We start from the raw sequence: 27,544 nt of genomic DNA, 5'->3' as shown, positions 1-27,544 counted from the left end.
GAACCCATGTTCTCCAATTCTAGGGAGCACAGAACATGTACTTCCGCAGTCTTGAAGACTCACTGCAGGGATGAACTGTAAGTACAGTCACCAGTGTTCCTCCCATCCTCATTTAGTTCTCATGAGAGAATGGACTGTTAAAAATGTGTACCCAAGCCGGGTGCTGGTGTCTCACACCTATAATCCTAGCTATTCAGGAAACTGAGATTTGAGGATCATGGTTCATAGCTAGCCCAAGCAAGAAAGTCCAATTAGTAACAGAAAAGGCCAGAAGTGGTGCTGTGGCTCAAGTGGTAGTGTGCAAAAGAAGCTGTCACACACAGTGCTCGGGCCCTGAGTTCAAGTCCCAGGATGAGCATAAAAAGAAAAAAGAAAAGAAAAGAAAACATGTACTCATGAAGCTTACCAATGTTTTCCAAGGAAGCAGCCAAACTAGCATACCCAGTTCTATTTAAGGGGTAATTTCCATACCACCGAAAAGAAATCATGGTAGGTTTTTTTTTTCCTGGATAAAAAAAAGTAGTATAAGCTAGTGTCAAGCATTTAAAAATATAGAAAATAGACACTAAAAATATAATCACCAGAATCCTCAACTTTTATTGTGAATCACTGGGAGTTGATGATTCATACGTATATCCTAGCTATTCAGAAAGCTAATATCTGAGCATTGGGGCAAAGCCAGCCTGGACAAAGATTGTGGCTTATGTGGTAAAGTGGCAGCCTTGAGTGAAAAAACTAAGGGACAGCACACAGGTCCTGAGTTCAAGCCCTAGTACTGTTGCCAAAAAATATTATTGTAAATCATTGTAGTTTTTTTCTATGTACTTTCATGTTTATGGAGTATTCACAGATGGTAAAAAAAATAAAATAAGATTTGATGTCATACATTTGATAGTTCCTACCATTAACACTATAGGGTGACTGTGTTTCCACTTCATTATTTTATACCTGCATATGAAATGACTATACGGAGTGTGACTAATTGAACTGAACTTTCAATGGCTATACATGAATCCACATTTCCTGCTATTAAAAACAGCACTTCATGGGGCATCTTTGTGTCCAGATTTGGCAGACAGTCTTTGGCATAAATTTGGAAATGTTGAAATGCCAGGTTATTAGGCATGCTCACTTTAAAGGTTTTCGATGTGCAGTTTAAAACATCAATTTACAGTGTCCCCACGGTTAACAACATCACAGATTATCTTAAAGAATAATTTGCCAATTTGATAAAAGGAAAATGATGGTTAGTCTCAGTCCTCCTCCATATCTACACAAAAAGTTATTTTGGTGCAGTTTTAATATGATTTTCTATGATTTCTAATAAGGTTGAGGGTTCATTTTTCATGTATTTATTAACTATGTGTACTTGGTGTGTGTGTGTGTGTGTGTGTGTACTATTGGATCTTCAACTCAGTGCCCTCACATTTTTTTGCTCAAAGCTGATGCTGTACCATTTAAGCCACATCTTTTGTTGTTGTTGTTGTTGTTTGTGGGTCTTGAACTCAGGGCCTGGGCACTGTCCCTGAGATTTTGCGCTCAAGGCTATCACTTTACCACTTTGAGCCACAGCTCCACTTCCAGTTTGGGGTGGTTAATTGGAAATAAGAATCCCATGGACTTTTCTGCCCTGGCTGACTTTGAACCATGATCCTTAGATCTTAGCCTCCAGAGTAGCTAGGGTAACAGGTATGAACTACCAGCATCCAGCTTCCACTTCCTTCCTTCCTTTTTTTTTTTTTTTTGTTAGCTAATTGGAAATAAGAACCTCACAAAATGTTCTGCCTGGGCTGGCCGCATAGAGTTGCAAATCTGCGTAAATTTAAGACAGGGTAGTGTGGTATAGGAGTGGGGTATAGATATAAACACTTCATTAAGTCAGCTTTTTTTTCTATTAGGTTTATTTTGGCTCACCATTCTATATCTTTCAACCTGTGATTGGTTGACTTCATTATTTTGGAGCCTGTGGTAAGATGGTACACCAGGGTGGCAGCATATTGCAAAACCGCTCTCATCATGGTAAAGAGAAAAGAGAAAAAGACCAGAGTTTCACAATCTCTTTCATCTCCCTAGTGACCTATAAATTCCCATTCAGCACCCTTCTTTTTTTTTTCCCAGTCCTGGGCTTGAACTCAGGGCTTAAGCACTGTCCTTGGACTTTCTCAAGGCTAGCACTCTACCACTTGAGCCTCAGCACCACTTCCGGCTTTTTGCTATGTATGTGGGGTACCGAGGAATTGAACCCAGGTCTTCGTGCATGCTAGGCAAGCACTCTACCACTAGGCCAAACTCCTGGCCCATCAGCCCCCTTCTTAAAGTTTTTTGTTAACCACCTTCCAAGTTGAGGGAAAGGGCTTTAATGTATGAAAATTTGCGAACATTTCCAATCTAAATTGCAATAGACTCCTCCTCTTGATGGGAAGAGGGGGAGATCATATTAAAGAATAGACAGCATGTGGAATGAGAGACACTGCTCTGGCCATCTTGAAATATGCAACCCACTCCAGATAGTTCCTAGAGCCTTGAAGTTATATGAGATACTTAGGCAGCAAGTATAGACAGAGAAATCTTGGGCTGGAACATTTAGAGATGGGAAGAGAAGGGGCCAGTGGACAAAAGGAAGTCTGGAATAAATGACTGCCATGTCCTGCTGTTTGTTAGAAAGTGGAAATGGGATAGGTTCCTCTCTGGTTTGTGTGTGTGTGTGTGTGTGTGTGTGTGTGTGTGTGTGTGTGTGTGTTTATAGTAAAATATATGCATTAGAATTGCTATTTTAATCATTTTAAGTGGAATTCAGTAAAATCATAATGTTGTAGGCCCATCACCACCATCCATCTTCCTAACTCCTCATCTTATAAAACCAAAAACTTCCTGCCCAGCCAGTTAAACACTGTCCTCATTCCTTCCTCCTCCCATTCTCTAGGCATTATCATCCTATTTTTTATTCAGAATTTTCTGCCAGAAAAGAGACAGAGAGCCTACACAACCCTTCTGTCTTAGCAGCCAGCAGTGGCCACTAGGGTTGCAGCTAAGCAGCAGATAGTATTTGCCAGGGTTGCAGCTCTACTACCAGTGCTGCTAAGCCTCTGCTCTGTAGCCTCCTTCATTTCTTATCTCAGGAATTTAATGAATGAAATCCAAGACAGGGAAACATGAGTATAAAGAATTTTAAGCCAGGCATGGTAGCCCACGCCTGTAATCCTTGCTACTCAGGAGGCTGAGATCTGAGGATTGAGGTTCAAAGCCATCCGGGGCACTAAAGTCCATGAGACTCTTATCTCCAACTGACCACCAGAAAACCAGAAGTGGCATTATGGCTCAAGGAGTAGGGCGGTAGCCTTGAGCTGAAGAGCTCAGGCCCAGAGTTCAAATCCCACCACCGACAGAAAAAAAAAAAGGAATTTTATTCAGAAGTATCTCAGTTGAAGGTTGCTGCCCCTACTGCTCTTTTCTGTCCATCAGGTGTTCTCTCTGTCAGTCATCCATTTTCTCTTTCTCAAGGGGCACTGTCTGTGTCTGTCCAGGGGATCTGAATCTAAGGAATTTAATACCCTGGGCTGGGCTCTGATTGTCCCTAGTAGGCGTTTTGGAAAGTAATATTTATTGTGTTCACTTTTTAAATATTTTCATTGTTATTATAAAGGTTATTATTATTATTATATATTATATATTATTATATATATTATATTATATATTATATTATTATTATTATTATAATGAGGGGTCACATAAGTCAGGTAAAGAGTATTTATCTTTTTGGACAATGTCACCCCTTCCCTTACTCTCTCCAATTTTTTTTGGTCATTCTCACAATGTTTTTGTGATTGTTAGTTCCTAAACAAGTTGGTCCTTCCTACAGGCCCTTTCCCTGGGGTTATGAGGAAGATTATAGAAACTAGAAGAGGCTAAGATGCAATATTTTGAAAGAATGTCTCTGGTTTATCTGGTTTGGACCTGCTAGGCCAAGATGTTGTCTGGGAGCCTTAGGTCCTAACTTTACTCATCCACGTTGCCTGTATGATTTTGTATCTCAATAAGTATCTCATGTAAGTAGATTCATTCTGAATCTATCATTCAGTGACTGGCTTGTTTTGTTTAGCATAACTGTTTCTTGAGGAAGAAACATCTAGCTCTCCTGGAGTGGAAAGTGGCCTGGGAGCTCCAGCTTGATGGTCAGACAATACTCAGCCCCACTCCATCCTGCAGACACTCCATCTTCCCAAATACAAGGCCAGGGGAAAGGGTGGGAAGTGGGGGGAAGGGCCACTATCTAGCCCAAGCCCATTTTTTTGGGAGACTGCTTTTGTCCCTTAAGATCTAAAGGGTCATCCCAACTCTAATAGTAAACTTACCAGCCAAACAGTAGTATCTGCATATAGATTTTGCTTGACTGTTGTTTACTCTGAAAAAAAAAATAGATGGTGAATGTCGAACATTACTTTACATCTTAAAAGAATCTCCTGCAAGGCCAGGTGTGGTGGCTTGGGCCTGTAATCCTAGCTACTCAGGGGGCTGAGATCTGAGGATCACAGTTCAAAAAGCCCTGGCACTAAAGACCATGAGACTCTTACCTCCAGTTAACCACTAGAAAACCAGAAGTGGCACTGTGGCTCAAGGGATAGGGAGATTAGCCTTGAGCTGAAGGGCTCAGGGACAGTGCCCAGGCCCAGAGTTCAAGCCCCTCGACTGAGAATGATGTTTCCACCACGAGGAAACTAAAGTGCCAGAAGTTTCCTCAATGGTGGATCCCCGGTAACAAAACAAAATAATGAAGTCCCCTTTACAAAGCCCCTGATAACTACTTGAAATAAACAGCCTGTGTGTTAGAGCTAGAAATTCTGCTGTTATTTAGAGGTCCTGCTGAAAGGGGTTGTGACCTCTAGAGAAAATTATAAAGAACAAGCTATGTGCTTGTTTTTTTTTTTTTTTTTTTGCTCACATAAATGAGGCCCTATTACACCCACTAATGCTTAACTACTAAGTTAAAAACAACTACATGGTAATTTGGACCGATTCAGAGTCCTGCTCCCTTTTCATGGTTTTATGTAATTCCTGCATGGTATACAATAAGCTTTGACCTGGAGCAGGCAGCCAGAACTGTGTAATTAGAAACACTTCCCAAGGAAATTATGGTGACAAGTGGAGGCTTGAGGATTTCCGTGGGAGCCTGGAGCTAGATATTCATTAGAGGTACTTGAGAGGCACAGCTGCACTGCTGAAAACCATGTCCGATGGCTGGGCGGCAGGGTGCAGTCGTGGAGGACAGCCCAGAGCCTCAGAGCCAGAGCTCGTGTCCATGGCAACATACTCCCCCATTTTTAAACTTTCCATTGCTTATGAAATTGCAGGGGAGTTTTTCTCCCCGTTTTTCTACCCCTTCTTTTCCTTCCCACCAATTTCAGAGTTTTTACCAACAGTGAACACCCCCGCGGAGAGAACATCTCCTGGGAATTAATGACTAGCTGGGTTAAATGCCCTTGGCTTTACCTCCAGCGAGCCCTTAATTGCTACACCAGGAAACACTTTCCAATCAAATTATTGTTTAATCCAAACAAAAGAAAATGAACGATCATTGCTGTCAACAAGTAATGAGCAATTCTCCTTGGGAGTCTGGCAGTGGTGGAGGTTTTAAGTTGAGGGAGATGTGTTTTTCTTGGGGGGTAAAGCAAGTAGGGCAGAGTGAAGCTGTGTGGCGCTCCCTGAAGGACTGACTGCTCCAGCTTGGTGAGGAAGGGATGCCAACCCACAAGTGGGAAGATGAGGACGGGTTGCTCACAGCATCCCAGCCTCCTCAGACATCCTTCTTTGTCAGTGTAAGCTTGCCATGAAACCGAGTGCCCTAAAAGCTTCTATACAGAGTCTGAGTGGTGAGTGTGTGGAACTCATAAGCAACCATAGTCCAGCTTGCTGAGCGCTGAGAATGTGCCAAACAGGGGTGCTATCTCCAGGAAGCCAGAAGCAGCACCATGAGAAAGAACGCAATCAACACTGCTATTTCACAGATGGGGACAATGAGATGAGAGGCCAACCTGGAGAAGATGCATCACCCTGGGAATTAGCAGAGCCAGAAACCCATTCAGATCTTTCTATCAAGGTGTTGGCTCTCTCTTTAAAATAACTGCAAAATCAGTAAAGCATAAAATGTCTGATTTCCCAGTGTATAGAGCAGGATATTAAGTCTTACTACACTTGTGCAATTATTACCAAAATCCACATCTTGTAAAACTCTGTCCCCTCCCCCAGCCCTCGCCAACCACAATTCTCCTTTCTGTCATGATGAATGTGACAACGGTGGGTGCCTCATATAGAATCACACATGGTTTCCTTTTGGACTAGCTTATTCTACTTACAAGTCGCATCATGCATCAGAATGCCCTATTCTTTTCTTTTTGAAGGCTCTGTTACACTCTATCCTATATACATACCATGTTTTGTTTATCCATTGATTCATAGGTGGACATTGTATAGTTTCCATGCTTTTTATTGTAGAAAATACTCTGTGTTTAACCCTTAACCCCTAAGATACTCTAAGCTTTGGGGGAAGTGCCTGTAAAGGAGAGCATACAGCTCCTGCCACCTGGCCCTCAGCCTCTGTGGATGCACAGAGCAACCTTGGCAGTTAGTCCATCTCACTAGTTACCACCTCACTGGCCTGGAGAGCAATGTCTGAGGCCACAGACTTCATGCAAAGGGGACAGTTTGGGGCTCAGAATTTAGGTGTTTAATTCCAGGCTCTTTCTTTGAATCTTAGGTTCTAGAGAAAAACAAAGTCCCTCAGACCTAACTTGCTTGGTCTAGGGCTGGTAAAGTGCCTGCTTAGCATTCAGGGCTCCATCTCCAGCATACACACACACACACACACACACACACACACACACACACACACACACACACACACACACACACACACACACACACACACACACACTGCTTAATCTGAACTCAATTTGTAGTTTTCCCCCTAGACCATGGCCTTCTGCCCTGGTCTGCACACTGCCACCTACAAGGCTTTTGTGTTTGGCAGATTATTAGGGGAAAGAGTATTCCATGCCCAGGTGAGATCATGCCCACGAGACTGTGGACTGTGGACTGTACAAGAAACATCTGTCACTGCCCTGGGACTCTGGAAAGGTTTCACTGGAGGGACAGCATTTTGTTTGCAGTTTGTAAGACCAAGGAGAATCAGGCAAAGACATGTGTGCAGACATAGAGCTGGAGATGATTCTTTAGGCTGCCCAAGAAGGCAAATCCAGGATGGGGAGGGTGGGGAGGGGGTGCAGAACTAGATCCTAAGGCACTGTTGCTTCGTGATAGACAGCTTGTATCCTTAGTAACCTTGGGTTTTATCAGATGGTTCCACCCAAGGTCCCGCCTGGGCATAAAACACTCCTTAGCCACCAGATCTTGCCAAGGGAGTGGATACACTTCATTCCTCCCCAGCAACCAGTCTCATCTAGCTGAGGACAGAAAATCACCTTAGTAGAACAGTTACATTATGTGCCACTTTGGGAAGTTCTGGTTTCTTCAGAAGAGGGATTCTTGCTAGGAAGCCAGGAGAAAAAAAATCTCAGGATAGGTATGGAGCGTCTCCTAGAATGTTCATGTCAAAGATTACAAATGGAAAGTTAGTGTGTATGGGATATAATTAAAAACAGGATTCTTACGTCAAATCAATCATGTTACACTGAGTAGAATGCTAGGTGTACACACATTTTTCTCACATTTTTATTTGAATATGTAATGCAGGCTCATAATACAAAATGTGGAAGCTATAAAAGAGTTCAGAATGAATATTCATGCCTCTGCTTTCAACAGGCTTCCCTCCGAGTAAACAACCATTGTTTCCAGTTTCTTAAAAATCCTCAGTGGATAGTCTGCCCATCGTGTGTGTGTGTGTGTGTGTGTGTGTGTGTGTGTGTGTGTGTGTGTATTGCTGAGGATCAAATCCAGGATCTTGAAGATGCTAGAGAATCCTCTACCATACCATTACATCCTCAGTCCCTGTACTCAATCTTTCTGACATTTGCCAAAGTAACATGAAAAGTTATTTATCATAAGAGCTTATTTTTTTTTGCTTTTCTTGTGTTATAAAGGAGATTTGGTATCTCTTTTTATGTGAAAGAAACCTTTGTACTGCTTGTTCTAAGAACCATTTCTTCATATTGGTTGTTTTAAAAAACTCAGTACTTAGCATATCTTTAAATATTAAGGGAAGTAGTTGGGGCAGAGCTCAGTGGTACTGTACTTCCTAGAATGCATGGGCCCCTGAGTTGAATCCCCAGCACTGGTATGAAAACAATCAGGGGCAGGAGCTGGGAGCTGGTGGTTCACACTTGCAGTCCTAGCTACTCAGGAGGCTGAAATCTGAGAATCAGGATTCAAAGCCAGTCTGGACAGTAAAGTCCAGAAGAGTCTTATCTTTTATCACTTACAAGGCAAAGGACATATCTCTATTTTTACAACTGAAGAAATTAGGTTTAGAGACGTCAAGAAGAATGTCCTGAGGTCTTTGGGAGGCATATTATAAACCCTATTGGTATATTTGCACCATACATCATTTTCCCAGAAACTGTCCTCCCCTTCTTCCACCATCTAGAGGTCTGGTGGCCTTGGCTGCTCAGGGCTTGCAGACATTGGAGGAAATGCCAGCACAAATTCAAACACTACTTCTTGTTCTTAAGTGGTCAAAGATGGGTAAAACTGAGTTACTGTGTGACAGTGTGGAAAAGAACTTGTCTAGATTCGGGCTGTGTTTTCAACCTTGGATGTGATCTCTCCTTCCCAGAGTACTTATGGGTATTTATTAGGAATTACAGCTCACACACACACACACCCAGGTTGCAATTCTAAAAGAAAATGTTTCCCCATAATATCTTTGGCCTTTGAACCTACTTTTCCATCCTCACTGCCAAATTCAAGTTGGAGTGCCTTGGGCATGAATTGTTGTAAAGGTCGTAATGTTAATGCCCCTGTGCCTTTGCACAGCCTCACATGCTCTGTCTCACATGAAAACTCAAGTCTTAAGTTCAAATGTGGTTCTCCCTGTGGGTCTCTCTGACCTTTAGAAGTCATAGCCCACAGACTCTTACATAAACCTCCACCCTGACACAACAAATGGTGACCCCACCCCCTTCCCTGAATTCAGAGATCAGCTCTGTGACGCAGGCTCCTCACCATGCTTAGCTTTGTGATATTTTTTGGCTTTTTCCTTGGACAGAGGCTAAGCAGTGGGACTGAACTCAAAATGCAGAGAAACCATCTGCCTAGAAATGACTTTCAGAACTCAACACATACAAGGGAGTCTGGGGGTTCTCTTTGTTCCTGGACCTAGTTTCTTCAAGCGGCTGTTGACTCTCCAGTGCCTGGGCCCTCGACCTCCCCCTTGTGTCTGCCACAAAGTCTGGCTTAGAATAGGCCTTTGGTGGGTGAGTTGTAGGAAGGAGGAATGCATAAAAGGTTTCTTCATTTCTAATGTACTATGTTACTTCTCTTCTCTTTTGTTGCCCTTTGGTTAATCTCATATGGTTACAGTATCTGACTTTGTTACCTGGTATATTGTATATACATTTATTTGTTTATTTGAAATAGGAAAGGGAAGGGGAGAAAACAAGATGGTTGGGAGGGAGTGGAGGCAGGAAAATGGGGACAAAAACATGAGAAGGGGTATCAATGTGGGAGAAGTAATACACCCTCTATCTGGCAAATATAACTGTATCCTCTCTATATATTACAATAGAAATATATTTTAAAAGTTTCTTCATTTCTGCAGACTTGCCCTTCTCTTATTTCTGCATGTGACCAAATTAATATTACTCTACAGCATGTGTCACTTGTTCCAAATATCATAAGACAACCATTACTTTTGTATAAATAAGCAAAACTAAGCAAGTAAAAATCACATTTTCCTTACCAGCCAGTGATCTGGGCCTTCTAGATAGATGATTGATGATACATAGATTAGATAGATAGATAGATAGATAGATAGATAGATAGATCTCTGCGCCCAGGCCCACAGCCCAAGTCCCACGACTGACAAAATAAGTAAATAAGTAGATAGATAGATAGATAGATAGATAGATAGATAGATAGATAGATAGATAGATAGATGGACACATTAATATTTAAGACACTAACATTCAGGTTTTATTTTTGCAGAGTGGAGATTATTACCAATCTAGTTTCTAATCTGTTTTGTCTGGTAATTTCCTTCCCTCCCTCCTTCCCTTCCCTTCCCTCCCTCCTTCCCTCCTTTCCTTCCTTTCTTCCTCCCTTCTGCTGCCTCTTCCCCCTGGGCCTGGGCACTATTCTTAAGCTTTGTTGCTCAAGATTGGCATTATATCACAGCTCCATTTCTGGCCTTTTTTTTTTGGGGGGGTGCTTAATCAAAGATAAGGGTCTTGTGGACTTAGCTGCCTCAGCTGGCTTCAAACCTTGATCCTTAGATGTTAGTCTCCTGAGTAGCTACAGTTGCAGATGTGAGCCACTGGCATCTGGTTGATTAGTGCTATTTAAAAATTTTTTTTTTCACATTAACTAAGAAAGCCTGGGAAAGATTATTGTTTTAAAAATTGAAGCACAAAACTTTTTAGTTGTTCTAAGTGTATTTCATGTATGAAATATTGAATATTTATTTTATCATTGTTTATACAGTTATTATTAAATAATAAACAAGAAATCTAAACTACTTTAGTCAAGTTAATTAGAAAATATGCATAATGCTAATTTTATTAAACAAATTTTAAATATCTTTTATTTCCTATTATTTATGCTTCATCCAAGTGCTACAAATTTTAGACTTGCAATGATCACATTAAACTTTTCATTGTAAAATTAAGCAACTGACTAATTTGAATAAAAGCAAAGAGCTAGCATGTAGAGTACTGAAACATTTTAACAGCATTGTGAGGGAATAAATGATATAAAAATAACTAAAATCATCACATGTAACTGTTGAGGTGAAAATGTAAGTATTCAGTTATGAACTCTATCCATCACTACTAGTATCTTTCAACCATTTTTGGTAATAAAATTGTGAAATAATAAAAAATTGAAGCACAATGTCTATTTCTGGCTTAGAACATTTTATTGATTTTTTTATATTATTCCACATTTAGAGGCTTTTCCATTTTTCTTTATTTTAAATAGAGTTAACATTTAACATTTCCAAGCATCAGTCTTGGACCTAATTACCTTCAGAAGCCACATTGCTTGAGTGTTCACCTGTTCTGGCTTACAGACACCTTTCATGCCACCATACTTAATATCGTGCATTCCACACAGCGCTATGGAGGAAATGTTATTCCCATTTCACAGATGACCAACTGAAAGACAAATAGGTACAGGGAAGTGCATGATACCTCTAATCTGTCCTATGGAGTTAGCTCTTTTAGTCTGCTTTCTTTTTTTTTTTCTGGTTGCTTGTTGTTAATAACAATACCATGCTAGTCAAGTCATAAGGAAGGTTATTTTGGCTCATGGTTCTGTTTCAGGGTCAAGAGCTGGCTCTGGAGATCACCTTCTTGCTGGCAGTCTCCAGGCAACACAGGGCATCACATGGCAAGAGAGATAGAGTAGACATGTGTGTATATCCTCCTCTTTCTCCTTTTATATAAAACTACCAGATTTCAATCACAGAAGCCCCAAATCTATGGCTTCACTTCCAATCACCTTCTCAAGGCCCAAACTTTATGCTATAGTGAGATTTAAGTTTCCACTCTCTTACTGCTTTACCATGGGAATTGAACTCCCACATGAGTTTTGGAGAAGACACACATTTTAAACCATATCAAGAACCAGATGCTGGTGGCTCATGCCTATAATCATAGCTAGTCAGGAAGCTGGAGATCTGAGGATCATGGTTCAAAGCCAGGATAGGAAGAAAGTCTGTGAGACTTTTATCTCCAATTAATCAGCAAAAAGCCGGAAGTAGGGATTGTTCCCTGATTGGAAATTCCTTTCTCTACTCTTGGAGAGTCTGCTACTCCTAACTCATCTTTCTTTTCTTCTAGTTTTAAATAAAGTTGCTCTGTTTAAAATCAAGCTGAAAGTGGAGCAGTGGCTCAAATGGTAGAGCACCAGCCTTGGATGAAAAAGCCAAGTGAGAGTGCAAACACTTGTGTTCAGGACCAGCACAAAAGAAGAAACCCACAACAACAACAAACAATGCATAGCAGGGGACAAGTATAACTTGGTTCACTTATTCCATCCCTCATGCACTCAGTCGTGAGCAGTTTAAGATGCGTGGTTTATATTACTAAATGACTTCCGAGAGAGGTTGTTCTAATTTACCCTCCTTCTACAGTGAACTAGGATCAGCCACACTCATTTCTTCTTTTAAGCCATTGCTCATCATTTGTTTCTCATTTTCGGGAGCTGTCAGTCCATGCATATTGCCTACTCAACGGCAATGGCTGCCATGGACCACTGTTAGGCTGGCTGGGCAGCCCAGTGACAGACCAAGTGATCATGTTTTCCCCAGAATCTGACTCCATCTATCCATTCCACTCCAAAGTGAGAATGAACTGAGATGAAGACACTGTAGAACAAAGCTGTCGTGCTGCAGGATACAGAGCCCAGGAGGCAGGCCCTCCTCCTGCCTGGCCATTGCCATTTCCAGGGGCTTGCTTACAGACCTGTGCACACAGGCCATCTGTGGGCATGCTTATGAGCTATAATTCCACGTTTTCCTTATGGTCTGTAAACTGGTTATTTGTACATCCCAGGTATTTGCTGTGATTTCAGTACTAAAGATAACACAAGAAAGAAAATTCATTGGTTTTCTTACATCAGAATCATTTGAATTCTGCAGTTGGATTATGTGTAGACTTCTGACATGAACAATCCTCTCTGGAAGAGTGACAATATTTCCGTGGAAATATCTGAAATGTATTTCCCTTGTTTGCTTTTTATCTTCGTTATTATTATTAATGCTTTTTGAGATGGGGCATCTCTAAGGTAATTCAAGCCATCCTGGAATTTACTGTGTAGTCCAGGCTGCACTTGTCAGAATCCTCCTGCCTCTGCTTCCTGAATGCTGAGACCACAGGTGTGTATGACAATGTCTTGTTCCTAATAGTGTTAATGCTAGATTTCTGGGAGTTAATGGGAGTTAATGCCATAGGCAGTGTGATATACTAAGAAAAAAAAATATATATATATGTACACTGTGTCTCTACCTTGGTTCTTAGCACAGAGTGCCTCAAACCTTCATAATTTCCAGACTGAAATGGTGCGAAGAAGTATGTTTTATTCTTTTTTTAACACAACAAAGTTTTTATTTTTATTATAAAGGTGATTACATGAATAGTTATACAAGTCAAGGAATGAGTACAATTCCTTTTGAATGATGTCACCCCTTCCTCATTTTCCTCCCAATATCTCTCCTGCTCATTTGTGTAGTTCATTTCCAATGTAGTATCTAGTAAGTATCACTGCTAAGTATCACCCTTGCTCCCTTCATTTCTGTGCTTCCCTTTCCTCTCCCCAAATTAGAGCAACTTATCATACAGAACAAATGGATTTTTATTCTTTTATGTCTGATCTTTAACTTCTGATAGCTACTACCTTCCTTGTTATTTCTTGAGTGATAAGAGCATCATATGTATTAACATGGTATAGTCTTTAAAATATTTTTTGCCAGTTTTGGGGCTTGAACGAGGGGCCTGGGCACTGTTCTTGGACACATTTTGCTCAAGGCTAATGCTCAGCACCTTGAACCGTAGCACTACTTCCAGGTTTTTCTGTGTATGTGGTACTGACGAGTTGAATCTGAGGCTTCGTGCATGCTAGGCAAGCACTTGATCACTAGGCCATGCTCCCAGCCCCTAAAACATATTCTTAAAAAAATGTAGCTGTCCTCCTTACCCAGGGGTCATGCCAATCTCTGGATTGTCCTCATTTTAGTACATGCATTGGCAAAGTGAGTAGCCAGCGAGGCAACTCTTGACAGAACCTGGATAGATTCAGGAGGGGAGCCAGGCATAAGAAAGACCAAACCATAATTAGAAGCATGGGGCTTTCAGCCCGTACCCCTATCCTCTGGGGCAGTGCTGGAGACTGCTGGTTAGTCATTCCTGTGTGGTACAGCCTTCATAAGTGTCCCCAAGAGACAGAGTGAGGGAGTGTCCAGACTGGTGAATACATCCGGGCTCCACAAGGACAGAGCTCCTCATGACCCTTTGAGATCTTATTCAGCACCCTCATTCCCTAGCTCTCGTCTGAACTTTTTTTTTTTGCCTGTCCTTGGGCTTTTTTCTCAAGGCCACACTCTGCCACTTGAGCCACAGCATCATTTCTGGCTTTTTCTATGTATGTGATACTGAGGAACTGAACCCAGGTCTTCGTGCATGTTAGGTAAACACTCTACCACTAGGCCAAACTCTCGACCTCATGTGAACTCTTTAACAGATCCTTTCATTAAAAAACATCTGTACTCTCTTTAAGTAGTTGTACAAAGGGGTTGCCATTCATCAAAGTACTTTATGAATACCGGCCATCTTTATCACTGCCACCCCTTTCAATATTCCCCCCCCCTCCCAAGTCACCCTTTGCTTATCTTAGGTTTAGGTAATGTATTGGATTGTTTTGCCTTTTAGCAAAGCAGCTTCTGTGTATATCTTGCATCTTCATCTGTGTCACCTCTTCAAAATCTTCAAATCCCTTTCCACTTTGACCCAATTCTACACTACATACAATGAATTCTTGTACCCATTTCCTGATACTTCATTGGATTAACTTAGTTGTGTTTATTTTTTCTTCAAAGAATTACACCATTTGCTCTCTTCATAGAGTCTCATACTTCAGTGAATTCATTTGTAACCACTTGCTTATCACGCTGGCCATAAAGGAAATGCAAAGCAAAACAACACTGAGACTCTCACTCCCCCCAGTTAGAATGGCCAATCTCAAGTAAACTAACAAAAACAAATGCTAGCATGTATATGGCCAAAAGGGAATTCTATTACATGTTCAACTATTCTGTAAAGAAGTCTGGAGGCTCCTCCAAAAACTAAATATAGAGGTACCTTATGATCCAGCAATTCCTGGGCATTTATCCTACAGAACACAAACAAGACCACCCAAAAGCTACCAGCACAACCATATTCATTGCAGCATTGTTTACCATAGCCAAGGTATGGACTCAGCCCAAATGTCCCTCCATAGATGAATTGATCAAGAAAATGTGGTATATATACAAATGGAATTCTACTCATTCATCAGAAAAGATGATATGGGTACCATATTCATAAGGAAATGGAAAGACTTGGGAAAAATTATGTTAAGCAAAGTCAGACTCAAAGAAACATAGGGTACATGGTTTCCCTCATTTGTGATAGCTAAAATGTGCCTGTAAATCTGTAAACTAGCGAACACACAAATTACTGAACTTGATAAGAAGCTTGCTTACCCTGATTTGTAGCCAAGAGACAGAAGTGTGAGTAGCCTGGGCCCCCTGCTTGCAATGGGTACCGGAAGGGAGGTGGAAACTCTTGAAGAGTTGAGCCCTTCCAGGTAGATAGTGTCAAGATTAAACTGAGTTGAACTTAAGACATCCTACTGGTATCAAGAGTTGGAGAACTGGTAGGTAGAGAAAAATCCCCACATATACTTGCTGTTAGAATTGCTTGGCGTGAGTAGAGGAAGCAGACTTTTTCCTACATGGACCATGGGAACAGACATCTATTACTGCTTACTGCTTAGCAGCATGCTTCTCTAATCTGCATAACACGCATACAAGGCAGGGGAGGTGTGCTCCAGCTTGGACATGCAGAAGTTGAGGTGTCCCAGAGTTAGTGAAATGTGAAAACCCAGGTTGGCACCCTCATGCTACGAAGGACTTCGTAAAGATCACTTGGTGACTGGGCCGCTACCTTCTGGATCCTGCTCCACCTTTTCCACAGCTGGCTAAGCTGCATCCAAGGGTGAGTCTCGATGAATCCAAGGAAAACTGAAGTCTAAATGCATCTGTATCATTGTCTTTGGAGATTTCCTCTAACAAACTGTGGAAACAGTATTTCCTGCCACAGATGAGTATTGAAATCCTTTCATAGCGCGAACTATTGCCCCTGACTAATCAATCACACATGTTTATGGGGCTGTTCATTAACTTTTTTTTTTTGCAGCTTCTCACATGGATTATAAAAGCTCCAAGGTTCTACATTTCCCTTGGTAGTAGAGCAGCAAAATAAATAAATAAATAAATAAAACAAACAAAATTCTTCTTCTTTTCTTCCCATAGTGTCAGTGATCCAAAGACAAAAGTAGTTCTGTCTGAGCCTGAAGTTGGACAGGGTTGCTGGTGCCAATACTGAGGGGAGGGCGGGTACTCAGTCTGAAAGAACTATGGCAGGAAGTAGCAAGGACAACACTGAAGGTGTCCTAGACAGTGGAATGAAGACGAGCTACTCTAGGTGGAATGCTGGGGACCCACTGAGTCAAGTACTTTTCTTTTTCAATACTTAATTTGCTAAATGTGCAAATGTTAGCATGACTTTATTTACTATTTGCTTGAAGGCTCCAGGACAGGACCAAGTCTTGTTCTCCTGAGTATCTACAGCACCCAGGCTAGAAGCTGGCACAAGATTGGCATTCAGCAGATAAAAGGATGAGGAGTTCAAGTAAGGCATATTCTGCAAGTTGCTTTATTGGGCTCTATATTACTCACTGAGTTTATTTCTTCATCTCATATCCCTAGCCTCCTAATCAAGTATTATTGAAATGAATTTCATCCCAGAAGTCCTGGGGATATGAAAGGATTTATGCCAATAGTAAAGAGGTTAAGCAAAAATCCCCCTCCCCTATTCTCCCTTTCCTTCTCCCTTCACCCAAGTCTACAGAAGTGATCCCAAGTTCCCATGGAGAAAGCAGGTTTCTAGAAGAGCTGGGCCTTGAGAGAACCCCTCTTGACAATCCCTGCTTCTAGTCATGGAGGCCCTAACTTTTATTGGGTTAAGGAGAAGGTTTCTCCAGGAACAATGCCTGTGCTTTAGATCAACTCCTCAGAGTGCCCCAGCAGTAGGCAACAGCCCACGAACACACAGTGAAATAAGCTGATCTGAACTGGAGCTCACAGCTAGTTACTCAGGTCTTGGCTGCCTGGAAAAACTACTGAAAATTACAAAAAAATTTCTGGCCTTTCTTATATGTACCTTCTATATTTTGTACTTTCCTAATAATAGCAACTCAGCGAATGCCAGACTCTCTGCTGCTGGTTACATAATTTACATCATCAGCAATCCTTACAACTCTGCAATGTAAAGTATTGCCAAATCTATATTTACAGAAGAAGGCTCCAAGACACAGAGACTCTGCCCAAACAGGAGACCTTTCAAGATCACATGCTGGTGAGGGCCTAAGCTGGCACTGGAATATGGATTTCTCTGAGTCCAAAGCCATATTTCTATGATATCAGAGAATTCCTGCTACCATCTCTAAACTAATTTTCACTTTTTTTGGTGCCATTCCTGAGGCTTGAATTCAGGACATTGAACTCTGGGCATTGCCCCCTACCTTTTTCATTCCAGGCTGGAACTCTACCACTCAAGCTACACCTCTACTTTGTGCTTTTTGTTTGTTTGTTTTTCCATATATTTTTATTGTAATTAATAGAAGAGTTACATTATATTCACCAGATAGAAGGTGTATTACTTCACAAACATTGACAAACATTGATACCCTTTCTCATGTCTTGGTCCCTATTTCCCTCCTCCCACCCCACCCCTCATTGTGCTTTTTTTTTTGGTGGGCGGTAGTTAATTTGAGATAAGACTGTCACAAACTTTTCTACCCAGGCTGGCTTCCAACCATGATTCTTAAATCTCAGCCTCCTGAGTAACTAGGATTACAGGTATGAGCTATCAGCACCCAATTAAATTTCACACTTTTGATTGACTTAATTACTATTTACGGGCTGATAGCTCTAATAGGGTTCTTTTAATTGACTCCTAGGACCCTGTGTGTCAATTTAAACAGAATATGAATTTCATGTAAGAAAAATAAAGGTCAGATTGGGAACTTGAAGGAAACAATATGAAAGTGAAGGTAGGGGTAGGTTCACATGGCAGATCAAGAAGCACATTTTAAGGTCTAGTCCTCTATGCCTGCTATGCACAAGTAATTCAAATGTGTAATGTATGTTAAGTCAGCTACCTGTCACTACAACAAATGCCGTCGCTGATCAGCCTATAAAGGGAAAACGTTGGTTTGGGTTCTGCTTTGGAGGTGTCAGTCTATCTCATTGGCCTGCTTGCTTCTGATCCTCCAACAAGGCAGCATATTATGGTGGAAGCAAAACCACTCAGCTCCTGGCTGGGAAACTGAAAAGAGAAAGGAAGGAACCAGGATTCCGCAATCTCCTTCAACGCGGATGCCCTTAGTGACCTACCATCTCTCCACTAGACCTGTCTCTTAAAATGTCTCCCATAATAGTGGCTCTCTGAGGACCAGGCTTTAGCACATGGGCTCTTATAAGATGTTTAAGATAAACATGACAGCAGCCTCCTCTTCTCTAACTGTTCTCCCTGTCTCCTTCATCTCCAGGTCAGCTCAAATCCTAGCTTCTGCCTAACACCTTGTCCCTACAAGCCTCACTTCAAATAAAAAGCTCCTCTTTCATACCCTGATAAACACTTTGCTGACTTGACTCTTAATTGGAGTTGGCCTTGGAATTCAGTTTCAATGTCCTGAGCTTGTTTTCTGCTCATTCTAATTATCAAGGGCACAGGCCATACTTCTTTCATCCTGTTGTCCCAAGATGGAACTGCACACTTAGAAGTTTCTCAATAAAACAGATAGTAGCTGAAAAATGAGTTAATTTGGAGAAATTCAGGGTCTAAGGATTAAGATGGAAGAATAGCAATATTGGAAAGTGTTGTGAAGGTTTATAAAGCACTCCTCATTTGTACCTCAGGCTACCCCCACAAAGGAAATGGGCTGCAATGTAATGTTTCCTTTGTAGTTGACTGAAGGATGAACAGAGGCTGCACTCTGGAAACTGGACTTATTGAAAAACATTCTCACCAGCAGAGGGCGCAGGAACATTCATGGGCCCTGAGACAGCCCTTGGCAGGCAGGCCCAGCCATTGTGCATTTCATGGCTTGGGGTACTTTATTCCATTTTTCTGAGACATGTCTATTAATGACAATGCCCCCATTACCACCATCACAGAGAAATCACAAAGATGAGAAATACTCTGTGGCTGGTACACAGTTGGTGAACAATAAATGAACTTTCAGGTCCCCATTAGGGGACCACAAGGGCATATGATTCAAATAGACATTGGTTTGGGTTTGACACTTTAATAAATATTTAAAAATAGTCTTCATAGTAGACACTTAAAGTAGGCAAAAAGTTATGTCAAATGGGCTAATAGCAAGATACTGACCATAAATTTTAATACTTGGAGGAATATGTGAGACACAGATTCAAACAATTATTTTTTTTGGACAGAAAGCCTTAAAAACACGCCATGTCATCGGCTCCTGCAAGTACTTAACCTATGAATCTAATAGCAAGGTAGCAAGGGTGGGGAAAAAAATCAATACCACTCTTGTTATAATATCAAAAATGAAAACGACACACTTATTAAGCATGCTATTTTAACAACTTAGCCTCCCATCAAATTGAATGCTGTGCCATCAAATTGAATGCGCTACTCCAGAGGCTGAGGTCTGGATCATTTGAAGCCATCTTGGGGAGACAAATCTATGACACTCTTTTTTTTTTTATTGTAATTAGTAAAAGGGTTACATGATATTTGCCAGATAGAAGGTGCATTAATTCACATACATACATTGATACCCTTTCACATGTCTTGGTACCCGTTTCCCTCCACCCCCCACACCCCCCACCCGTCTTGGTTTTCCCCCCTTCCCTATCAAATTTCAAATATCCAAATACAAATAAATTCAATATATCAGATAACAAAGTGAGATACTATACCAATATGAGATAACCAAGGGACAGCAAAGGAGATGAGAGACAACATAGTACATTAAGGACAACAATCTTTCATTATATGGCTTTTGTTTCACTATCCTGGAGGTCCTTTCAATTAGCTTCACATTATATGTCCTTATGTATCAAGATTTTGCTCTATTGCAAATCTCTGCTAGTAGAGCCCAAGGTTTCTACTGATTATGACGAATGAGGGAAACCATTGAGCCTAAGTTCCTTTGAGTATGACACTCTTTTATTTCCAATTAACCAGTAAAAGCCAGAACTGGAGGCATGGCTCAAATGGTAGAGTACCAACTGTGAGGGAAAAGGCATAGGTCTGAGGTTCAGGTTCCAGTACTGGAACATATACACATGCATCTGTGCATGTGTGCACATACATGCACGCACAATCGGACACTGCAGTCATGAAAGTGATGCTATGCAAGAATATTGCAAAAGACTGCAACACAACAGACAAAATCACAAGCTATAAACAGTTTTCACTTTTGTTTTTTTAAACATACAAGAAAAAGAAATCAATCTATTAAGGTCATTGCTTAGGAGATAATTGTTCCTCTCCTCCCCCCGCCCCCCATACACACTTCTTGTCCTAACACTGACCACATTTTAAGCAAAATAGCTTTGTTAAAAAAACAAAAAACAAAAAACAAAAAAAACAGGGGCAGAATTGAAGTCTTTCATTTAACACTACCTGTCAGCCCAGCCAGGATAATTAATGGTCATGTAAATTAACTTGATTGTTATAAGACAATTTAGAAGTTTCCAGGTAGTCTACAAGTAATTAAAAACCTGATGAAATTTCCAGGAATTGGTTTCCACACTCTGAACTCAGCAACTCTTTACAGTTAATAGGCACCAGCACCATTCTTTTTAAAAAGGCCTAAAATCAGCACAAAATAAAAAAACGAACGATTTGTTCATGTAAAAAGCCATGTGAACTGTTTGTCTGGAACAAATGTAATCAGAAACTCATCCTATCTCCTGCTCCGGGTTAGCTGTACTTCTTTGGACAGTGTATCTGCCCTCCATTACTTAATTTACTTTCCTGAACTTGAAATGAGGTGGAATTTCCATGTAGAGTTACCCATTAGTTCCAGGGCTAAATTTAAACCTTTAATTAAATCAATCCGTTGATCTTAAATATATTGCTTCCCCCTGTGAGTAGTGCAGCAAGGACTCTTAGGTGCCACCGACCTCAATTCAGTGTAACAATTGTTCCACGTAGCATTTAAGTCCCCCAAAGGGCCTAGCTGTAGACATTGTGGGCCAGCATCTTCCACCCCTCACCCCGCCCTGGCAAGTGGGCCCTGGTTGGGAGTGGGTCTGAGACTGTTCCAGATCTAGACTAGGCGGGTCCTTGCTTGCTTAGACAGGAGCTGATCTTTCTAGAAGGCATGGTAGGTGTCAAGCGGTTGTTGATGATAAACATACAAGAGAGTGACTGACTGCCATCAAGAAGAAAAAGAGACAAATCACCAACAATGTGCAAGACTGTTTGACCCCGCTTCAGTCTTCATAGAAAACAGAGCCAAAGCGTTCTTTAAGTCGCCCTGAGAGTACTGGGAAGAGGGGGCCACACAGACACAGATGTCCAAGCACCCTTGTCCTAGCGACGAGTGTGACACTTCACTCAGCGGTTAGAGACACTTTCCGTGGGCTGTGGACCTGCTCGCGCGACTATGAACGTCGAGGTGCAGCCACAGGGCCAGGTTCAGATCTCCACCTGGCTCCCAAGGACTATCCCGCTGACGCCGACCTGCCCCCCAGGCGGGGAGGGAGCCCACCTCCCCGCGGTGCCCCTCGGCTCGGGGGAGGGTGCCGGGGGAAACGCGCTCGCCGCCCGCACCTGGCTTCCGCGCGCCCGGGGAGCCATCGCACCCCCTCACCCCGCGCCGCCCCGCCGCTCCCCGCCCCGCCACGCGCCCCTTCCTCTTCCTCCCGCCCCCCGCCCCCCGCCGCCCGCCTCCGCCCGCGGCTTTGTTTTCCTCCCAGGTTCCACTCCCCACACGTGATACCGTGTTATTGCAAAGAGCGCTCCGGAGCGCGAGCGCGGGGCGCGCGCACCTATAAATACGGACACGCGGGCCCGGCGATCGGCAGGCGGGCCGCCAGCGAGCTCCCTCCTCAGGCGCGCGAGCGGGGCTTCGCGGCGCCCCGAGCCCCGAGGGGCGAGTATGGCCCTGCCGCCGGGCCGCCGGGCCACCGTGCACGCCGCCAGCGCCCCGCGCCCTGCCTAGCCCGGGTCGCCGCGGCTCGCGCCCGCCGCCGCCACCGCCGATCGCTTCTCCCGGCACCGGGGAACGAACGCCGCAGACGGACACAATGGCGGCGGCCACCGCCACCGCCCGCACGGCCGCTTGCAGCAGAGGCGGCGGCGCCTCGGGCACCGACGCCGTGGGCACCAGCGGGGCGCAGCCGCCGCCGCAGCCCCAGCCCGCGGCCGCCACCACGCGGGCCCAGCCGCCGCACGAGCCCCCCCGGAAGCCGCGCGTGGACCCGCGGCGCCGCCAGGCTGCCCTCTCCTTCCTCACCAACATCTCGCTGGACGGACGGCCGCCGGTGCAGGATGCGGACTGGGGCGGCGGCGAGGAGGGCGGCGCGGCCAAGCCCGGCAGCGGCCCCAGCAGCGCCTGCGGCGCGAGGACTCGGCTCAGCCTGCCGGCCGCGGGCGGCGGTAGCGCGCTCCCCACGCCGGGCACCGCGGCGTCCACCGGCCCCCACTTCCCGCAGCCCTCGCTCCCGCCAGCCCTCGTCCCCGGCGGCCACGCCACGCTGCCGGGCCCCGGGGCCGCTCGGGGAGTCGTCAGCCCCCTAGGCGCGGGTCGGGCAGCAGCGGGAGAGCAGTCGTATCCGCCCGACGGAGTCGGGGGCTCTGGGCCGGAGGACTTGGAGGAGGACGATGCGTTTATCAGCGCGCAGGTGCCAGCGGCCGCCTTTTTGGGCTCCGGGACCCCCGGGAGTGCGGGCGGCAGCCGTGGTCGTCTCAACTCGTTCACTCAGGGGATCCTGCCCATCGGATTCTCCAGGCAGACCTCCCAGAACTACTGCTCCCTGGAGCAGCCGGGACAGGGTGGCAGCGCCAGCGCCTTCGAGCAACTGCAGAGGTCCAGGTAAGTGTCCCGCGCGCCCCGCCTCCCCGCCTCGGGGCCGGAGGACCCAGGCCGCGGCCGCCTTTCCTCGTCCGGCTAGATCCTGGGCTCCCCGCCCGAATTCGAGACCAGCGGGGCACCCCAAAGAGGAAGAGTCCTGGGGAGCGTGTGGTTACACGTGGGTGCACAGCAGGAGCGCCACGCTGGTGCCTTGGCTGGGCCGGTAGGAGTTGCAGGAGCTCCCTTCCCCCTCCCCCCCAAAAAGTGACTCTCCCCAAACCACCACCATAAACTTCCTGCCACCGAGTCCAGACCCAGGCCGGGGTGGGGGTGCGGGGTGAGCCCCGCTCGGAGCGAGCGTCTGAAACCGCGGTGGGACCCGCGGCCAGGCGGCGCGCAGGAGCCCGAGCTAGGGGCAGGCACACTCGTGAACCCCCTCGCTGAAGTTCCTGCGGCCCAGGGAAACTTGGCCTTTCCTAAGAAAGTGCAGAGCTTTCCCACTAAGTTCCCTTGAACTCCCGCCCAGACTGAGAGTTCAGGGGTTCTGGGAGGAAATTGGGCTTGAGGATTTTGTTTTCCATTAAAGGAGGATTTTCTTTGAGTTAAAAGCTTCTTGTATTTGCTAGCTTAAGTTGTCTGCAGGTATTTGGCATTTTGTACAAACATGAGGGAACGTTGGATTGTCTAGAAATAGCTGGAGTTTGTCAACACTTACGAGGAGACAGGACTGGCTGGGGGAACAGACAGGTGGGGAGTGTTGATTCTCATTAGTTAATAAGGCCTGATGACCACCTGGGGCCAGTTAACTTAGTGGGCCGGGCAGTCAGGAATACTCCCTTGTCAGCATTCTGCTGGCATCAGAATGGGCAGAAAAAAATAGGTTCCAGTTTCCTTCCCATAAGTAATGCTTTTCTGAAGGCTAAAGGTTGGCCTCCTAGAAAACTGAGTTTCCTTCCTTAACCAAATGGGGAAGAACAAGTCTGGTGCAACCACCTTTGGTTCTTCCTAGCAGGTGTGAGGTGTTGAATTTGCCATGTTTCTGGGCCACAGGCAAGGGTGTGTGGACAGTGGAAGGAGCATCAAGATGGCATGAGTGCATTAACCACATTGGACGCTGGTGACAGCCCCGTGCTGGTGAATCTTGTCAGAGCAGGTATCTCTCCCTGATGGGTGAGTGCACACTCAGCAGGTTCTGATCAGCTCTTGACAGCACAGCACACTCTTGAGGGAGTGGCTGTGCACTTGTACCTTGAGTCCAGCAGTCAGGGGGTCACGCCAGGCATGTAGTAAACAGTAAGAGTTAGGCTAAGCTGCTATGGAAGGCGGGCCTGTGTTACCTGCAAGACACAAGTGCTGACAGCAGCTGGAGATGAGATGACCTCCTTGCTTTCTCAAAAAAAAAAACACAAAAAACTCATTTCAGGGGTTGTGGTGGATCCTGTGTGTTCGAGTTGGAAAACATCCTGACCATACTTGAATCATAGCACTGGGTATCTTTGGGACACTTTCTTGATCTCTGGTACACTAACACATTAAGATGAGTTAGTAGCTATTTAGGTACATCCTTACACAACAATCAGGAGATACCTTACTGTTAATGGTAGGTTGTTTTGTTTTGTGTCAGTGCTGGGGCTTGAACTCTGGGTCTGGGTTCTGTCCATCAGCTTTAGTGCACAAGGCTAGCTCTACCATTTGAGCCACAGTACCACTTCTAGCTTTCCTAGTGATTCATCGGAAATAAGAGTCTCATGGACTTTCCTGCCCTGACTGGCTCAAACTACAATTCTCAGATATTAGCCGCCTGAGTAGCTAGGATTCTAGGCTTGAGGCACTGGTGGCTGGCTTATTTGTTTTGGAGACAGGGTCCTGCTATGGAGCCCAGACTGGCCTCGAAGTCTTCCTTCATCCTGCTCACCCTCCTGAATGCTGGATGCTGAGACTACAAGCATGCACCACTAATCTAGCTCATTTTACTGTTTGAGTAGTCCACATTTGGAAACTTCATAGGCATTATTTTTATATGCAGCTATCAATAGAAGCAGCATTAAATTTGATGCGGTGGGAGTAGGTAAAACTGATTTGAGAAAAGCTAGGCCAGCCTAGGACGCCTAATTCCCAGCTCTGCTGCATTTAGACCTTTATGTGAGGTAAGCTGCTTTGAGATGCCTGAAGAGAACTTCGACTTGTCTAGGCCAGGTGCAAGTCAGAAAGTACACTAAGGCCTTTGACTAAGCCCAGGTCATTCCAGCTCTGCTGGTTTTCCTTCCCCTTCCTTTCCTTTAGGAAGCCCAGACATACTTCCTGGATGTGATTTGTTAATTCACCTTTTCTTTGGCTCCTTTTCTGTTGAAGAAATTCCATACAATTTTGCTTGGCTTCCAATTGTGGTTTCTGGGCCCGTGGCCTCCCCTGCAACTCTTATGAATGGTTCCACTCACACATGGCTTTGAGTCCAGATCTGGCTTTGAGATCCCTGAGTGTTTCAATGCCTGGAACCAGCTAAGTGCTGCCTTTTTGAATCAAAAGGTGCTCTTCCACCATCACTTCTTAAAAAAACGAATTTGAGATTTCTTGTGTTTGACTTTTTTAGGAGTATGTAAAAATCAGAATTTCTTTTTGTGGTTACTTTCATCTGACCAGTTGCAATGACTTGCTTGGACTTGAGTCTTGGACGTAGAACAAGAAGGAACATTCTGCACCACAGCTGAACAAACGCTGATGTTGCAGTTACTCCATCTCTATACTGGGCTCATTCTAATGTCACATATGACCCATGCTGGGCCAGGATAGGAACGTGGGCCTTTGACAACCAAGCCTGGCATCTTTCCCTCGGACCCAGCACTGTATCACTATGCACTGCTTATAGTAGGATCACAAGTAATTCTTGAGCTGCTGACTGTAATATAAAGATCTAGGATACAGCGGGCCAGTTATATTGAGGTGATTCTACGTGCCATTTCCAAATCCCCTGCCCCCAAACCCTGCCCCAGTTTGGCCTCTTTGGAAACCCCAACTATGTGGCTACTTCTTGGGCTCTGTTCTGTTGCTGTGTCCAGGGCTCTAGGACTGTGGCCCCATGGATCCTTCCAGCCTTGTGGGGCTTCACCCAGCCCTGGGGTTTGCCAGCCAGCAGGGGTGTGCCTTTAACTCATTTCCTGTCTGTTGAGGAGTAAGCCTCACATCAGGAAGGGGTTAATAGGTGAAAGGGAGTGCAAATCCCTTGCACTAGGGCAAACTCCTAGCCCCTGGTAGACAGGTTTTAATGGAAGAGAGGGAATGTGGTAGAAAAGGGTCCAAGTCTTGGCTTTGAATGCTGTGTGATTCTGGGCATGTAAATCAGCCTTTCTGGATCTTTGATTTTTGAAGTCTAGGTGCTAAATGTGCATGAGGTCTCATAGTAGCGTGTTTATTATAGTCACTTGAAGGTTTCTTAAGAAACAGATCATTTCTAACCAGCATCTTGTGATACAAACAGGCCAAGCAGCTGAGTGCTTTTGGCTCACACATAGCCTAGCCATTCAGGAGGCTGAGATCTGAAGGCTCTCAGTTTGAGGCCAGCCTGGGCAGAAATTGTGGTGAGACTTCATCTCCAGAACAACTAGCAAAAAGCTGGGCTGAAGGTGTGGCTCAAATGGTAGATAGAGCACCAGCTGAACAGGCAAGCCAAGTTAATTGCTTGAGGCTCTGAGTTCAAACTCTGGAACTTGGGAGAGGAGACTAAAGGAACCAGAACTTAGAGAGGCATAAAGAGGCTTGCTCAAGTTTGCTCGCTGTTGTGTTACTGTCAGATCTCAAGTACCCCTGAACTGCTTGCCTTAGAGGCCTACTGCCTTGGGGCAGAAACTGAGTTCCTAATGCATGCTGTAGTCTCAAAGTGTGAAATGCCAGGTTGGAGAGATAGCCTTTCCTAGCCAGTTACTGGCTTGCAGTCAACCAGTCACATGGTACAAGAGCCAAGGCTGAGTCCCAGGCTGGGCCCTGCTCTGGTGGGACATGAGTTAGTGGTGCTTGCTGGTAGCTGAGGTGGCTCTAGAATGTGGGTGAGCTCTGGAGACAGGAAAATGGGAATACACTCCTTGCTGACAAAGGCCCATAGAAGGTGTGAATTCAGGGTTTGTCCTCTGGGAGGAGTAGGGGAGACCTGCTCAGCACTGGTCCCCAAACCTGCTAGTGGCTGGACTCTCCCACCCCCCCCACTCAATGGAGAATTGTTGGGTGAAGGTCCATAGGCAGAACAGGAGAAGTGAATAAGAGGTAAGTCAGGAAACCTGCTGTAGGTCAAGAACTTAAGACCCTGGGTTTGGCGCCTCCGTTTCCTCATGGAATTAAATGGATGAGAACAGCTAAGCCTAGCACCTTTCCAGGACTCGTTCTCTGAGGGTCTAAGGCCCACTGTGGGGCTAGGGATATGTTTACCTTGGAGAAATGAGGAAAATTTAACCATGAAACAGTGGCAATGTAGTTGATAGGCAGTACCTCCACTGGCCAATGGATTGGC

The 27,544-nt window shown here is 44.5% G+C and overlaps 1 protein-coding gene across 2 annotated transcripts in view; it reads left to right on the top strand.

The window, feature by feature from the left end:
- Window positions 1–22,046: 22,046 nt before the first annotated feature.
- Cables1 (Cdk5 and Abl enzyme substrate 1) overlaps window positions 22,047–27,544 on the top strand; it is a 91,669-nt gene continuing 86,171 nt past the window's right edge. Inside the window, exon 1 of one of the 2 annotated variants that reach the window (XM_090353343.1) lies at window positions 22,047–23,067. In XM_090353343.1, the coding sequence (XP_090209469.1) occupies window positions 22,280–23,067 (788 nt within the window). In that variant the 5' untranslated portion in view covers window positions 22,047–22,279. The remainder of the gene's footprint in view (window positions 23,068–27,544) is intronic. The other variant, XM_090353342.1, reaches the window with a different exon arrangement.

Source organism: Megascapheus bottae, chromosome 19 (genome assembly GCF_031878675.1).
Source record: "Megascapheus bottae isolate mThoBot1 chromosome 19, mThoBot2.hap1, whole genome shotgun sequence".
NCBI classification, from domain to species: Eukaryota; Metazoa; Chordata; class Mammalia; order Rodentia; family Geomyidae; genus Megascapheus; species Megascapheus bottae.
This window is presented reverse-complemented; position numbering and strand designations above follow the sequence as displayed.